At 37.1% G+C, this 16,140-nt stretch overlaps 1 protein-coding gene across 7 annotated transcripts in view; it reads left to right on the top strand.

Annotated features, from left to right (window-relative positions):
* LTBP1 (latent transforming growth factor beta binding protein 1) overlaps window positions 1-16,140 on the top strand; it is a 196,513-nt gene that overhangs the window by 56,388 nt on the left and 123,985 nt on the right. For 5 of the 7 annotated variants that reach the window (XM_071806163.1, XM_065835819.2, XM_065835820.2 and 2 more), the window contains exon 5: window positions 10,868-11,035. In XM_071806163.1, the coding sequence (XP_071662264.1) occupies window positions 10,868-11,035 (168 nt within the window). Of the gene's footprint in view, window positions 1-10,535; window positions 11,036-16,140 lie in introns of those variants that run through there. The other 2 variants (XM_065835822.2, XM_065835823.2) reach the window with 2 other exon arrangements.

The following is a 16,140-nucleotide window of genomic DNA, read 5'->3' as shown; positions in this document are numbered from 1 at the left end:
TTTTACTGTTGAAAAAAATGCATGCAGAGATACAACACGTGTTCCATGTAAACGCATCTTTATGATTTGACATTCTACTACTGTTCAGCGTCTGTTGACTTTAGGGGAAAACCTCCCACAGGTCTCCAGTGGGTCAGATATTGTTTCCACCCTTCTTGGTATTTGTTTGTGGAACAGCTCTGAATAAACAGCAAAGTAATTCTCTCACAGGCTTAACTAGAGCATGTGTTCCTTGTAACTTCTGCCTACGTGCATGTGTATGGATATTAGAGTTGAACAGTGGTAACTTCACTAAATAGAAGCTTTGGGAAATTTGAAGGTAAGGGAGGGGTATAGCCAACAGAATAAACAGTTTGAAGACTAACAAGCAGAAATAACAGAAGAGTCACAACACATTCTGTTTGGAAGGAATGTAGAGTCAAATTCACTTCAGTCACTCACGGGAACTGACATTCGTGTCTTGCTGCTGAGGTTGTACATAATCAAACAAAAAAAGGGAATGGGTAAGTATATAAACGTCAGGGACTTTTATTTTGTTTTCTCAAATGCAAAACATTTTCGTGTGTGTGTAAAGCCTTTGCTCTCCTTCAAGAGCCAGGGGGAATTTTTCAGGGACACTCTAAAATGTTTAAGAAAAAAATCAGGTGCAGTCAACATCAGGGTCCAACAACACTGTGGCTTTTTTGATGACAAAACCTGAACAATTTTAGTAAAGCATCTTTTTCCTCTCTGCCATTTAAGCACATTACCCATACTGTTATTGAAAAGCATGACCATTCATAACAGCCATTTAAATAACTTTAACAAATGAACATAGTTTATTTAGCAATTATGAAAGACTATGGAGTTCTTTGAAATTCTTGGAAACAGGACGACTCGATAAATACAAACTGCTTCTCTCAATATGCTATAGTAGCAGGCATTTTAACAAATACCCTGTTTAAGCTGTCTTCATGGCTGTTTGTGTATCCATAAAGGGCTCACAATTGAGGAGGCCAGTAGATCGGCACCCCCAAAAAAGTACTGTATTTTTCTCTTTGGACTCTGGAAAGATTTTATGGCTCTGAGCTCACCAATACTTATATGTCTGCGTGACAGGAAAGGGCTGTTGGTGCTTTTATAGGAACTAGTTTAAATGTTACATTCACCCAAAAATGAATGATCATCTCTCTATGCTTTAAAATATGGAGGCCAAGACTGATAAACAGCATTGTGGGGAAAAATGTTGAAAAAACAGATTGATGATTTGGCAAACAGAATTAAAATGAGTTCAAAATGTATTATAGCTAGGGGAAAACACAGACTGAGACAAATGCATCTCAGTTGCTCTGATGAAAGAGAATTGGCTCCAAACCCAAAGATTTCTCAAGAAGAAAAGAAGAGATGAGGCTTTCCAGAAAATTCTGTAGGGGAAAACCTCTATGACGTGTTTGAAAAACAATTAAACACTGAAAGTCCCTTAGCCAGACTAACTCCAGAGTTGCTGTGATACCAGGAATTGGTTTTGACTGTTGCAAGTAGCGAAGTCTGGTTTTACTCATAAGATATGTGAAAGTGCTCTTCTCTGTCAGTGCTGTCACCCATGCCAGAAGGAATGAACAAATGTTGACGCAAAAAGTACTGCAAGGAGAAGGTCCTTTTGTACCCAGAGAAACTGAGATTTCAGAGTTGGTGACGTCCGTATTTCTGTCGTCATTTTTTCCTCCTTCAAAAAATTAAGGGGAAAAAAAAAAATCTTGGCTTCATGCAGTGCTGAGAGAGAATATTTTTAATGGTGATTCAGCACGAGGATAGGACTATGTTCATTTATAACTTAATTCCGTGATGTTCTGTACTTTGTCACTGTTTACAGTTTGTTGACTTCCTTAGTGCTTTTCAGTTGCTTCCTTTTAGGAAATGGAATGTTAAGTGGATATACTTAGTAAGGTAATATTAATTTGATTTTTGTTCCCTATTCTTCCTGGAAATGGTAAACACTTTTCAAGTGTTGCACCTAAGACTTAGTTTCTCATTTAAGGAAGTCACGTATGCTGGGAGGGGGAAACTGGGTCTATCTCAACAATTTATTTTCTAATGAAGTAGCACACTTCCAACTTAAGACTTGTAATACTGCCATAGGGCAGGGTAAAGTCTGTTGTGCTGATCATCAAGGGAGCCTAGATAATTACCTTAGGCAAAATGCATAATTTCAGACAAGTGAGATCAGGTAAGAATGACTCTCATTCCTGGTGTATAAAGGCCTAATTCGGACCTTCTTGGGTAATACTTAAATGTCAGCAACACTAATAACATGTGTTCATCTGTGGCCACCTGAGCTCCTGTGTAGTTATAGGTTTTTGTGTAAAGATGCTGATTTCACTATCAGAGCATGCAATTCCTGCAGCACTACCTGCAGTAGCCCCCGTCAGCTTAAAATTGCTTATGTTGGGCTGTAAAGTCATTGCTGCTGCTTTACAGCTGAGATGAGCACTGTGTAGACTGGCTTTCTGTCCTAGATGTATGTTTGCGTCTAAATGTGGCTTTTTGGCTTGTGTTTTGTTATCCCTCACGTGAAAGCCTTTTAGGTCTGGATATGCTTTAGGTACCTAAGAATCTGGATGACTTGAATGGCAGTTTAAAAAGGCTTGTGGACCTGAATCCTGTGCTGGGTTGCTTACAGCTGGAGTTGTCTCCAGCTCCAAACCTGAAGCATGGATGTGAACTTTCAAGCATGATACTCTTGAAGAGCTTGAAGTTCTGTTTCAGAAGTGCTTCAGTCTGAAGAAGACAGACCATCTGGGTGCTAATATTTCATTTAATGCCCCCCCAGACCTGCAGCTGAAGCATGTGTCTGCCTGCCTCTCCTTACGATCAACTAAGCAGGATTAAGCTCCCTAAGGAGAGCTACAGCTTAGTCATAGTGGAGTTTGGAACCCAGCTGTAGTGAAGAGTCACCCAGTTCTTCAAAGAAATGCATCTGAGCCCTAAAAGCATTTGAACTAAGCAGCCTTATGCCCAGCATTTCCTGTTTAATGGGTTGGGCACATTCCTGTTCAGTGTGCTGGTTAGCCTGCTTGCTCCATGCAATTAGCTTCTCTCATCCCTTCCACAAGAGACCTCAGACTGATTAGTGGTGTAACTCAAGGCTGAAATTTAAGGTTTTTAGCATTGTATCCATTTGTGGATCTAGCCTACATGTAATACCTTTAAAAGAAATAAACAAAAACCAGTTTAAAAGAATTATCCCCCAATAAATTTAACTGAATAGAGTTGAGGCTATTTCATCAGACATCTTGAATCACATGACAGTCTCTATTAATTTATTTGGGTTGGTACCTTTTTATGGAACATTCTAAACTATGTAAAGGTGAATGGTAGTTATATTACTCATTACCAACTATTTATTAGAGTTTTAAAAATTGATTTAAACATGGAAGATGGCTGTAGTTCAAGATACGATGTTTGTTGCCTGAGAATTGCATATAGAGAATCTTTGTAGTGGTAAAAAAGACAAGAAAAAACAAAAGGTGATTCATAAAACTTGGTGACAGATCTTAGATTTCCAGTCTGTGTGATCTGTATGTTACAAACTTGCACAGGACAAAAGTAGTTGTAGTTACTGTGAATTCCTCTGACTTGCTCGAAAGAGGCTATATCAGTAAGAGAAGTTGGCAGTAAAGGGCTCCTGGGGGCATGTAAATACAATTATGAATGTCTTTCAGAATGATCTCAGCTCTTGTGCCTGCATGTGTTCCTTTGATACTTTAAGTGACAGCTTTCCATATAAAATAAAACACAACAAGCCTATATTGTAGAGAGCAGAGAGTTTGCCAAAATCTACCAAAATTCATGAAGAAAACCTACTTGAATGAAGCAAGTTTTGCTGTATTAACTTACTTGAAAGAACTGAAGAGTGGCTGAGTGGCTACATGCCTCTCCTAGCATAGACTTTTTTTTTTCTTTTTACTGGCTTTTGAGGTTTTTTTTGGGAGATGGGGGCAGGGAGTGTGATGAGGAAAACAGCAGAAATCATTCTTCTCTATGCTGAAACAGGGAGCAAGGAAGAGACTGTAACCTGTGATAATCAGGAAGGAAAAAGGCTTTTCCAGATACCTTCTTTTCAGTTATCTTCTTCCTCACTTTGGAAGCATCAAATCTTCTGGATTATTTCCTTGCCTGTCTGTCAAGGATGCTGAAGAAGCAAGCAGGGCTTAAACAGAGGGTAAAGAAACAGGAGTGCAATAGAAGCAAGAAGTCTGAGAGCTCGTTTCTAGCTGGAGGGAGAAGATTGTGGTAGGACTATGTAAATAAGACAGGAGGAGGAAGTGATGTGAGGCTATAGTGACATAGCTAATCGGAATTAGGTGTGTAGAGAAGTGTGTCTAATAGCAATGATGGCAATAAAAATGGCAACAGAAAGAAAATTGGAGATCGCTGTTCCATTACTGTGATGATAGGCAGCTGGATCATATTTTGCTCTTTGAAGTCCCTTTGGTTTGTATAAAGGCAATAGAACTGAGTACTTGAAAAGTGACAAAATATTGAAGATTAAACTGTATTAACTAATGACATACCTGTAAGATCATACAAATGCAACAAAATAAGGAGTTACAGAAATAACAAAAAGTAGAGTGCTGGAATTAATTACATAGCAATAATGTGTAGCCATAGCTGTCTAGACATGGCAAATAAAGTGGAGCTTGACATATTGCCTTGTTCAAAATGTTTGACTGGGTGGGTATGCACACATACACCTCACCTCATGCAGAACTGTGGGGAGTACTTTTAAGCATGAGAGAAAGCATCAGATCTTGGATGAAATAAAGCTGGATCATCTTATTTTTAATTTTATTGCCATGTCTAATTTTTCCTAATGCTTGTGAAAAAAGAACAGGGTGTGAGTTGTGAAAGTGTACAATAACAAAGGTTCAGGAAAGAGCAAAGATGCACTACCCTACTTGAAGATAGGCATTGCATATTGAAGCCAAAAATGAAATTACCCAGCAGCTGTGCTTTGCCGTCTTGAATCCTTGTAGTTTTCAGACTTGTTTGTGCTTGTGACTCTTACAGAAAGAATAAGGCTCGTATTCTGCCTGGTTTTCAAATGGGTGAGATTTGAATGCAGAAGGTTTTACTCCCATGCTCAGAGCAGAGTAAAGGCTGAGTTCAGTTCTGCTAAGGTCATGTAAGGAATGTTCCACATCTGCTTCACTGGGATAACAGCCATATCAACAGATCAGAAAGGGATTTGGGAGATCTTTGCCCCTTTGGCCTAGCCTGCAGACTGGGTCTGAGTATGAAGTGCCAGTAGTGCACTGCTGGGCAAGGAAAATCAGTTATACCAGCATTTTATGTAAGCTGTATTAAGTAATTCAGCTGCTCTCCCAAACACTGACTGGACCTCAGCAGCAGTATTGTCTAATTTTGGACAGTGTATTTGAAGAAAAATGAGGACCAAGTGTTATCAAACAAAGCAGGAAAGAATGGAGATCTGCAAAATATGGCCTGTTAGACTGAAAAAGTTTACATGGTTTTGGTCTGAAGAAAATTAAACTCAGGGAAATTCAGGGTAGCAGTCTTCAAGTATGTTAGAAATTGATCCAAAGAGGAACAAGTTTTCATCAGAGTTTGCTGCAGGTAAGGCAGGGCCATAATACACTTGAATTGCAACAAGGGTAAATGTGGGTTAGGTATTAGGAATACCTTTATAATAAGAGAGGCTGAAGCACTGCAGTATGTTCCCTAGGCAGACTGTGGAGTCTGTGTAATAGAAGGGTTTTGAGAATAAGCTGGACAAGCTTTTTGCATAATGCTGCTGTTCCATCCTGTGTTGGGAAAAAGAAGAGAGATGGTCTCTCAGAATCTCTTTCAATCCTTTCTATGCCTAGCAAGGGCTGTATTCCTCTCAATGTGTGATCTGAAATTTAAGAAAGATCTGCCTCTGGTCTGTGTGTGAATCCAATGTGTTTGTTTGTTGTTCTTTTGTTTGGTTGTTTGGTTTTTTTTTCCCCTTCTTAGCATTCAGGAATCTTCTAGACGCCGATATATCTAAGATGTATAATAGCCAAGTTTCAGCATGTTCTGAGCTTTGGGAACTAGGTTTTGGTTTGTTTTTTTGTTGTTTGCTTTAAATGGATGAGTAAATGGTGATAAGACAGAACTTCCTCATATATTGTCCAAAAAGTATTTTACCTAAGTCAAAAGTATAAAAAGGTAATTTGACAATAGTTCTAAAAGCTTAGTTATTTTACTTATATGGCTGATTTTTATGCAGTGTCAGATTTCCTTTTGGCTGAAAAAGCATATCTAGTAGTGAGGACTAAACCAGGTGGACTAGTGAAATAACTGGGAGACACCTGTTTCAGGAAATAAGTCATTTCCCTCTGCTTCTGTCCTTTTTTTATTTTTTTGTCAGCATTTAATTAAGAAAAAAGAGAGGGAGTTGGTCATCTGAGAATTTAAAATGCTGAATCTGGTTGCCATTTAAAAGCTTATCAGTTTTGATTTGATGAGATAGATTTTCATTCCGAAGTTCTCCTCACGTGTCACACTTGAAAACATGAAATTGCCTGAGATAATCTATTGGCTTTGGGAAGAGAATACAATTTTAAGATAGATTCTTCAGATCTGATGAAGTTCCGTATAGATACACATATGAAAACTTACTGAGTTCAGTGCAGAAGTAAGGTGTCATGAAAACAGAGTAGCGTATGTCATTCTTGAAGGTACTAATGGAAAGCCTACAGATAGCTTAGTTCTGTTTCTTCAGGAGATTTGCCTCAGGATATTTGTAATAAGTGAAGATATTAAAAACAAAACAAAACCCAACCAACCAAAAACCAACACAAACACCTCTAAAAGTAGAGTCAGAAAGAAGTTTTGTGCAAGGGTTGTGGGACAGGCATTCATAAGCTCTACCAGCTGAGTCCACAGTATAAGCCACTGCTTGTGACTTTTATTGTGAATCCTTTTGATTAGATCACTGTGAAGCACAAAAACGTCATAGACACAATAAAATGATTTTTTTCAACACATTAAAGTATATTCTCTTGGTTCTGCTTGACCTATGAGACAGTATAGTGTAGTCATCCTTTTAATCGAATACCAGTTCTGCTTTCACTAGTATTGCTGGCCCATTGTCTTCCTGCAAAGCAGGGACATGCCACAAATCTTTTGAGATCCACTACAGCTATTGAATACTGTCTAGTTAAATCTTTGCAGAATGCTGGAGCTGTGAGGGCAGCTGTAAAACCAAGGAAAAAAATGTGTTTATAGAAATTCTTCTAGAAAGACACGAAGGCGGAGTATCATTACAGACAAAGAGACCCAGGAGGTTGAGGAGAACTTCTTCCCCTTATACAACTCTACCCAGGCATGGCTATGAGAGCCATTGTGACCACCTGGACCTAAAACCTGCCACCTGCCTTGTCTTAGCTCATTCACCTTTTATGCTAATGCAGAAAAAAAACCAACAGTTTGTCATGATGGACAGTAGTGGCAGAAGGGAATCTATGAAGAAATCCTTTTGCTTATATTTTCCGTTTCTCCTGCAGTTGTTGCTTAATCATAAATTTATCACAGCATGAGCTTGCTGTGTTCATAATATTATATCATAGTGACTTACAGAGATGGAAAGAAAATCACCTACATGTGGTGCCAATTTTCAATTAAAGATCACATCACTTTACCCAGGCTTTTTATTTATTTTTTTTTTAAACTGGCTCATGAGAGTTTCACAGATTTTGGAAATTGTGGGTACATTCTTCCACTGATCTACTTTGACAAATGTATCTAAGAGTTCCCGGGTACAAGCAAGCCTGGACTATGAGGCAGGATGATGGTGCAGTTGGCTGAGTTTCCTCGTTGTGAATTTGCTGCCTAGCTCAGGGACGGAGCTTTACCCAGTATTAGTAATCCTGGTGGTTCTACCTTTATTAAAACAACAATCTGACTTTATCTCTAGTTTTGCCATTTTTTTCAGTAGCTTTACTATTCATTCAGTGTATGTATCTTCTGCTTTTGTTGTCTTTCATTAGGCTCATTTATTTATCTGGTCTCAAATTTGTATTTCTTCAGTTTGGTGTTATACTTAAGGGCAAAGTGAGGTGTTTCATTTCCACATGTTTAAAATTGGTTTTGAGGAGTTTATGATAATTTTCTGTAAATATATATATATATATAAAATGATTCCAGGTATGTTCCAGTGCTGTAGGACCATCATGTTTTTCCAGAAATGAATTTGAGATAATCTAAGTTGCAGATCTTGTCATGTCCGAGTCACAGTGGCATCATCAGTAAAGCTTCTGGAGTTTAAAGAGGAAAATTATCTATATGCTACCATAAAAATGTACTGTCCTTCTTCACTATGAACTAACCCAAAACCAAATCAGGTCAAGACTATTGCAGCAATGGGCTTTTTCTAGCTTGAAGTTGTGGCTTTTAACTTTAATACTGCCAAACCAGCTAAGAGATATTGAAGGATATATAATTTCTCATTTAGAATTAAATCATCCCCTCTTTGGATAAAAGGGGCCGGGGGGGAGAACAACCTACAGAAGAGAAGAAAGGGAGGGGTTCAAGGAAGTCCAAGAGTCTAACCTTGCAGAGTTTCTGCAGAAAGCTTCCTTTCACAAGAAGGATTTGTGATCTGCTTTCAGTTTAAATCTGCATGTGTTATACTCACTGTTAAGGTCCCTGAATCTTAAGATGTGTGAGGACAGTACTCTCTACTTAGGTACGACTATGGAAAAGGAGGAAGATAATGTCTCTACCTTGAATCCACCTCCTCATACACTGGTCAGTTTTCAGCTTGGAGACCACAATCAGCTTTGCATCCTTCCTAAATGTCTCCAGAAGTATTGAGGAAGGTAGAAGTTGTGGCCTGCTAGGCAAGAAGAAGAACATAATAGTTTCATTATAGTTTTCATAAATCTGAGAAAGATGTGCACAAATTTTGCTACAACTCAACGTTCAACAATGTAGTACAGAATACTGTGAAGAAGAATTAGAACATGGTTTAGTTCCATCTGTATTGGCAAAGCCTTTTTTTTTTTTTCTTTTTTTTCTTTTTTTAAATTTAAGTTGGAAAGCCTGTGTGGGTCCCCCAATACTGGTTTTTACAGTGTAGGTATGACTGACTTTTGTGACTCAACTAGCCATGTTTTTTTAATTAGATCACATCCTAAAGCAAAAATGTTACTAAAATATCTGAAAATCCAAAATATAAAATGGATTGGGCTTTTCTAGGAAAAATTATATATACATATATATGTATATATATAAAACTGTGCAAATAAAATACAAATATGGCAGTATTACTTGTGAAGCTGTGCTTAACAAAAGAAAAGCTTAGAAGTTGTAGCGTCAGCAGTTCACGAGCCACTTATGTCTGTTCATAGGGAAAGGTGTATTAATAATTTTTGTAAGAAATTTTTGGCACTGAGGAATCCACAGTGTGTTCCAAATCTACTAAAATCACAATACTAGCCTTTAATTAAAATATTTTATTCCTGCATCTGTCTGGGCTATGCTTTTTCTAACTATTGTTTAAGGAGAATAAGGGGGGAGCATCTGTACTGCAGCTGCTGTTCAAATAGAGCAATGCCTTCACTGTAGACAAAACAGCTGGCACAATTATTGTAATTTGTTTATGAAGAGCCAGAAATAGGAAGGCTTTATATTCTTTTGAAGTGGGAAGATTTTCTTCATTTTCTTGAGATTTTCAAAAAAATGTTTGTCCAGAGGGTATTTCATAAACTAGGTTAGAGAAGTATCATTTTTTATTTCTATGACATGAGGAAGAATGAGATCCTATTCTTTCTGTGCATCATTTCTTGGGATTATTAGGTCTGGTATGAAAGTACTCTGTGGTGTATTTACAAGAACTTACTGGATTTATTAGTAAGTCTGCAGAGGACAACCTGTTTTATTTTTAAATAATTGCAAATGGAATCTGTTTTTTTTCTCTAATTTTCCTAATAAATAGTTTAAATATCTTTTTTTTATCTTCAGCTGTTAACTGTGGAATCAAATACATCTGGGTTTAGATCAAATTCTGTAACAAGAAGTAATTCTAATGAACTTATATCGATATAAGTGTTTTCTCAGTGTTTGTCACTTTCAAGATTTTTAAATGACTGTAAGGAAGTGTATAAAAAAAAAGAGAATCTAGCTTTTTTTGATCTCTGAACTCAGAACCAGTATTTTTAAGAATTGATACTTATCCTTTTCTCTGAGCTATTTATTGCTTTAACAAAGGCTGACAGCAAAGCTCAGTCTATAATACTTAAATCCCTGTGGAAAAATGGTGCCAAAAAACTGTGAAAAAATGGGTCCAGGCAGCTGCGTCACAAGGTTTGACCACTTCGGGCTGGGGTGCCAGGAGATTTGAGACAGATGTTTTCAGACATGCCGCATGCCTAAAACATTTCCAGGGGTCGAGCTACAAATAGTGACTTAATAAGTGCAGAAACAGGAAAAGTATGCAGGAGGACACAAGAGTTTATTCACCCCTAGGTGCACAGCCAGCCTCTTTACATTACATCTGCCTGTCAGGGTTGGCTATTTAAGCTGTCATGCCCTTGGTATTGCTCTTTGTCTGCCTGTGAATAAAGTGCAGCATTGTGATTACTAATCCCACTCCAGTGACTTGACTTTAAATGTGGTTTTGGAGCGGATCCCGGAGTTCTGTTTGCTAAGCTTCCTACTCCTGTTTCAGAGACACCACTGGAGATCTATGAGAGAGAGCACTGCAGACTGCCCTCCTCCTGTAGACCTGTCGCCTTTTTCTTCCCCCCCGCCTTTTTTTTTCCCAAAACTTTTTGAGGGAAATCAATGGATACCAAAGTGATCTGTTTATTTTTCTTTTTTTCTTTGCCTCCGCTGACAGTGGGAAATCACACTGGTCGCATCAAGGTGGTCTTTACACCCAGCATCTGTAAAGTGACTTGTACCAAAGGCAACTGTCAGAACAACTGTGAGAAGGGAAATACCACCACCCTCATTAGTGAAAACGGCCACGCTGCTGACACGCTGACAGCCACTAACTTCCGAGTAGGTGAGTACCCTGAAACTGTATTTGTCCTTAGCTGTCCTCTCTTGACTAACAGAGGGAGGAGATGTTATGTTATTAATACCAGTTGTGCATCTGTTGCTCTTTGTTTGGAGGGCTGGGCTGAGTGGGAACCATTGTATGTTAGACAAGCTTTCTGGTATCCTTCGGAAATGGTCCCAAAAGTTCCTTTTGTGTCACAGAAAAAACCAACTTCCATATTTTTAGTCTGAATTGTCAGCTGCAGGGCTACAACATACTAAGCTGAAGCTTTTGGTAAAATTCATCTCTCAGAGTTTGTGTTGGTAAACAGAGAAAATGTCAGATTCCATGAGAAGTTCTGTTTCCTCATTTGCTTGTTGAATAGGTACCAAATGCACATAAAATCTAGCTAACATAGTGAATCTCTCTTCAAAAAATTATTCAGGAGTTCCTTAAAACTACAATTCTTTTTAAAAACACATTAGCTTTAAAACTTCTTCTTGCTGCTGAGAGTAAATCAGATTTCTTATTTGTAATTTTTAGAAACTGAAATAATGTTAAGTCTAATTGAAGTTATTGAAGCCAGTCATTTCTCTGTAATGTTTATTCTTTCTGCTTGCTCAATAAGTATCAGCAGTACGCCAGTCTAAACCCTACAACTGCTCAACTGTGGTGAAACAAATCCTGAAAGCCATCTAGGGTAATAATTAGCATATTTTAACTGTACTGTATTAGTTGTGTAATCTAAGAACAATACACATATATAGACGCATACCTGAACACTTCTAAATCTGTTGTTTCACATTATGATATCCTTAACTGCTCTTGGAAAGTATTTTGTATTACCCTGAAAATATCATGGTATTGTTTTCTAAAAAAAACTGTTAAAATTAATTGTTTTGCCAATTTCTACTCAAAGAATGCCAGATACGAACACTGTAATTTTAGCCTCCGTCTAGTATAAACATAATGTCAGGCAGTGCTGAGGCTGGCTAATATTGCCCTTTTTAAAGTACACTATATTTCAGGCTCTGACAGGGGGGAAAAGCTATTCCAAATTATTCTCCTTTTCACCCAGACAGACACTACAAAGAGCAGTTCCCTCTCTTAACACTCATACTAGACTATCAGACTGAGTCCAAGCCCTTGAAATTAATAACATATTCCTTGATAATATGCATGTTTCTGAAAATATATATCTGTTTTGGGCTAATGATTGTAAAACCAGTGTTTTAAAAAAACAATACAGCACTTTTTTGGGTTTTTTTATGGTTGTTCTGAGATTTTAAAAAAGAAAAGGATTTTGTCGAGGATGGTAGATCAAATGCTTTAAACTCATGTTTACTTTCAATACAGATTTTTGCCAATGTTTTGGCAAGAACCATAGATACGTTTTTTGCTTGATTTTCTTACTGCTGTGAAAGGATAGGGTTATTCTTTCCCCATTTCCTTTGACCTGATTTTGTATTGAAATTATGAAATGCTGAGAGCAAGCAGTCATGTAATTTGTCTGCTATGTAAATCTGTGCTGTAACACGACCTTCTCTCAAATACTTGAAAACTTGGAGAGTGGAAATGGACCTGTGAAGACGTGTTCCACACCTTCCTTCCTGGCTACAGTCCACGCAGCTCCTGGTGTGCTGTATACAACAGGCTGCTGGAAATATTCAACAAAAGCAGCCTGTAGTAGTATTTGATGGAAAGATAGGGAAGCGTTATGTTTAAAAATGTGTAAAAACAAGTTGCTACACATGTATTGGGATTTTTAACCTGCCTGTAGCTAGCTATCTTCCCTGTTACAAAAGCATTTGCTGCAGCTCTAAGTATAGTCATTTTTACAGAAAAGGAATAAGAAAGAGGTCTGAACTCTGGCTCTCCAGTTAAAAGTAATGAGCGAACTTCATAATAACCAGAGAGGAGACATTCTATACCTGTAGATTGAGTTTTCACTGATCAGGAGCTTTTGAATTGGGGTTTAAAATATATGCTGAAATAAAGTTTAAAAAAAAAAATCATGAAACATTTTTTGTCTGTTCTCTGGTGCCTCTTGTTAGCTTAAGCTTGTGCTGATAGAGATGTCTCCTGATACATGAAGCAGAAATAATTTGGGTCTTCTGAGATCATTTATTTTTGTTATATTTTTAACATCTGCATTATGTTTTACTTATGTGTTTTGCTTTTAAGTCCTTGTTCTAAACTTGTTTCCTTACTGTTTATCCAGAATGCATGGAAATTCCTATTCTGATGACTTGACATTTTAAAAGCGCAACCATGAAAGAGAACGTTGTGTCAGAAAGTACATACTTAAAAAAACATACTGAAAAAGAGCTGTTCATTGCTTTAAGTATTTGTTCTTCCTTAAAACCAGAAAAGTTACATTCACATGCCCTATTTGGAAAACTAACTACTATTACTAATAATAGATACCTGCTATGAGTGGGTAAATTATGAAACTGCTTTAGGTTGTTTTATCTAAATGCATTTTGTAGCAGAAGCAACATTCTAATACACAAGATGGGATTTAGATTCTCTAATGACAAATTGCAGTTACCCATCACTTTGCTTTGTTCTTAAGAATCCATTATTTCTAATAAAGAACCAGATTAAAATTTTGTGTTTATGTTCTAAACTTTGTGCTGAACTTTGTAAACACTTATTATTTTCAGAGAGATAAAGTTGTGGTGCCTGTACTAAAGCTTCTAAAGTTTTTCCATGGGTTATTTCAGATTCTTAAAATTTGCTCAGTTTGTCGTTTCAACTGAAACTTGGTACCAGTGAGTCCAGGCAAGGAACAAATCCTGTTTCCTGAAAATTTTATAAGATATAAATAAGCCATTAAAAACAAAAACCCACAGCGAGAAACAGATTGGAGGAAATGTAACTTTTCAGGTAGCTGAGATTTTGGCTGTTCTCGTGAAGAGCTCTAGCATTTCAGTTGAAGGTGGTGAAAGCTTGGTATTTAAAAGGAAGGATCTCTGTGATTGCCCATCTGCTTCAGTGAAACTTGGGAGGCGGGGGGGGGCAGTTTCACTTTGTGAATGGGATAGGTTGCACAATTAAACTAACCAACCTCTAATATTTCATTGGCTTAGAGAATGAAAGCATTTCATCTGAGTAGAAACTTCTGCTGAATAGATTCTTCTCATTATTCTATTGGGCTAATGCATGTGCAGTTTGTATGGTTTTTCAGTCCTGATATATCTACAGAGGCTTGTAAAACAGGGTCAATATATGTGCATAGAAAAGGATGCATATAGAATAACATAAGTTTCTGTCTCATTCACCATTGAAGCTACTTGGTGATGTGTCCTGTTTCTCCTCAAAATTATTTGACATTCCAAAATACCTATTTTTGGAAGAAATTTTCTCTGTAAGAAGTGGGAGGACAGCGACTAATTTGTAACTGTAAAATGAAACAGTAAAGAATTAGGAAATGCCCAAATTAATGTTCTTCATGTTCCTCATTTTTTCCCCCTCTTATACATATGTATTTAATTATAGCTTTACATTCTATTTTTTATATTTTTTTCACAGGATCCCCACTTCATTCATTGCACGGGAATGACAGAACTTAGTAAAGGAAGTGGTCATTTAATACTTAGGTTTATATTCACTGTCCATTTCCAGCCCTGCATCTTATTTAAAGCAGTTCATTCAAACTGTTATAAATGAGAAGATAGAGTAGCGTGCTATTCAGTGTGAGTGCATATCTTTCTGTAGAAATTTTGTCTGAGCACGTGGCAGTATCTGTGTCAAACAGCAAAATAGCAGCATTCTGCAGATGGAGACCAAGGAGAGTTAAAGATTTTTTTTTTTTTCCCAAGACCATAGGAGACAATTGTGGCAGAGGTGGTGATAGTATTATTGATCTGCTGCTCCCTTTTATGTCACTCTTTAATGCTCATCACTATCTCTTCTTTTAACATTCCCTTCTCCTTTTCTTACGATCCCTCTCCATATAACTCGGGCAACTGTCCTTCCTCCTGGCTTTGCTGTGTGCAACCATCATTTACTTAGACCATTAATGAGGATGAGGGAATATTTGGTTGTGTGTTTTCCCTCAGAAGAAGGGCAGATTTTCAGGAACCCTTTATTTCTTGTTTCATCGAATATGAGTGAAAGTTAAGTGTTTCTCTTACAGCTTCACTGGTCTTTTTGTAGGGAATTCTTGATGCTGAGAAAGGAGTCAAATGTACATGTTGTGGCCTGCAGTCCATGTGAGCCAATTTTCCTTGTGACACTAGAAGAGAATGAGATGGTGTTTATCCATCCTCCTTTCATCTATGAAATGTTAATGAGGCTCTACCAGACGTCATTTGGCAAAATAGTGTCCGAAGTGAAAATATATCTGGTCTTTCTTATTTTGAAGGACCAGATACATTTATTTAATAATAAATTTTAAAGCTTCCAGCATGGATCACAGTGATCTGTGTTTCTTGTACCCTGTTGCAATAATGCTGGAATTATATTGCCTATTGAATTTTGGCACTTTCCCTATTGGAATTTTCTATCAACAAATTCTCCTGTTTTACTGTGTTGACACTGTACAAATGCTTTTGGATAATTGAGGTTGACCAGAAGTTCCCAATTATGTATAGACCGAAACTTCCAAGAAGCACCATAAACATTTTGCTCAAATTTTATTTGGTCTTCTGTTGAAAGTAATAAAAGGAAATTTGACCAGTATATCTTAAAACAATAGGTTATTCAAAGGGAATTTATTAAAAAGACACGCTATGCAATTATTATTCTAACAGAATTTCCTATCCAGTGAAGAGTCTGGAGACCATACTTATTTACAACTGTGAAAATGTAAATAATTTATTTAACCAAAAAAAAGATAGAATTTCTGAATTTTATCCAGATATACACAATCATTAATTTCTATCAATGCTATAGAAGTTAACAGTGCTTTTTATTAAAGCACTTCTGGTATTATCAAAGAATTGTGTTGGTTAAAAATGGCAAACACCTAAAAGCAAGCCAGCACGTTTTTATCTGGTTTTTGTATGACAGGAAATCCAGGAGTAACAAATGGGACTTTCTTGCTGCTGTTTGTTATGTAAAAAAGGTGTTGTTTCTTTGCTCCATATGATACATACTACACATACTTATTATGTTTAAGAGGT

Source organism: Patagioenas fasciata, chromosome 3, assembly GCF_037038585.1.
Source record: "Patagioenas fasciata isolate bPatFas1 chromosome 3, bPatFas1.hap1, whole genome shotgun sequence".
Lineage (NCBI taxonomy): Eukaryota > Metazoa > Chordata > Aves > Columbiformes > Columbidae > Patagioenas > Patagioenas fasciata.
The sequence above is the reverse complement of the archived record's forward strand: the minus strand, read 5'-3'. Positions and strand labels throughout refer to the sequence as shown.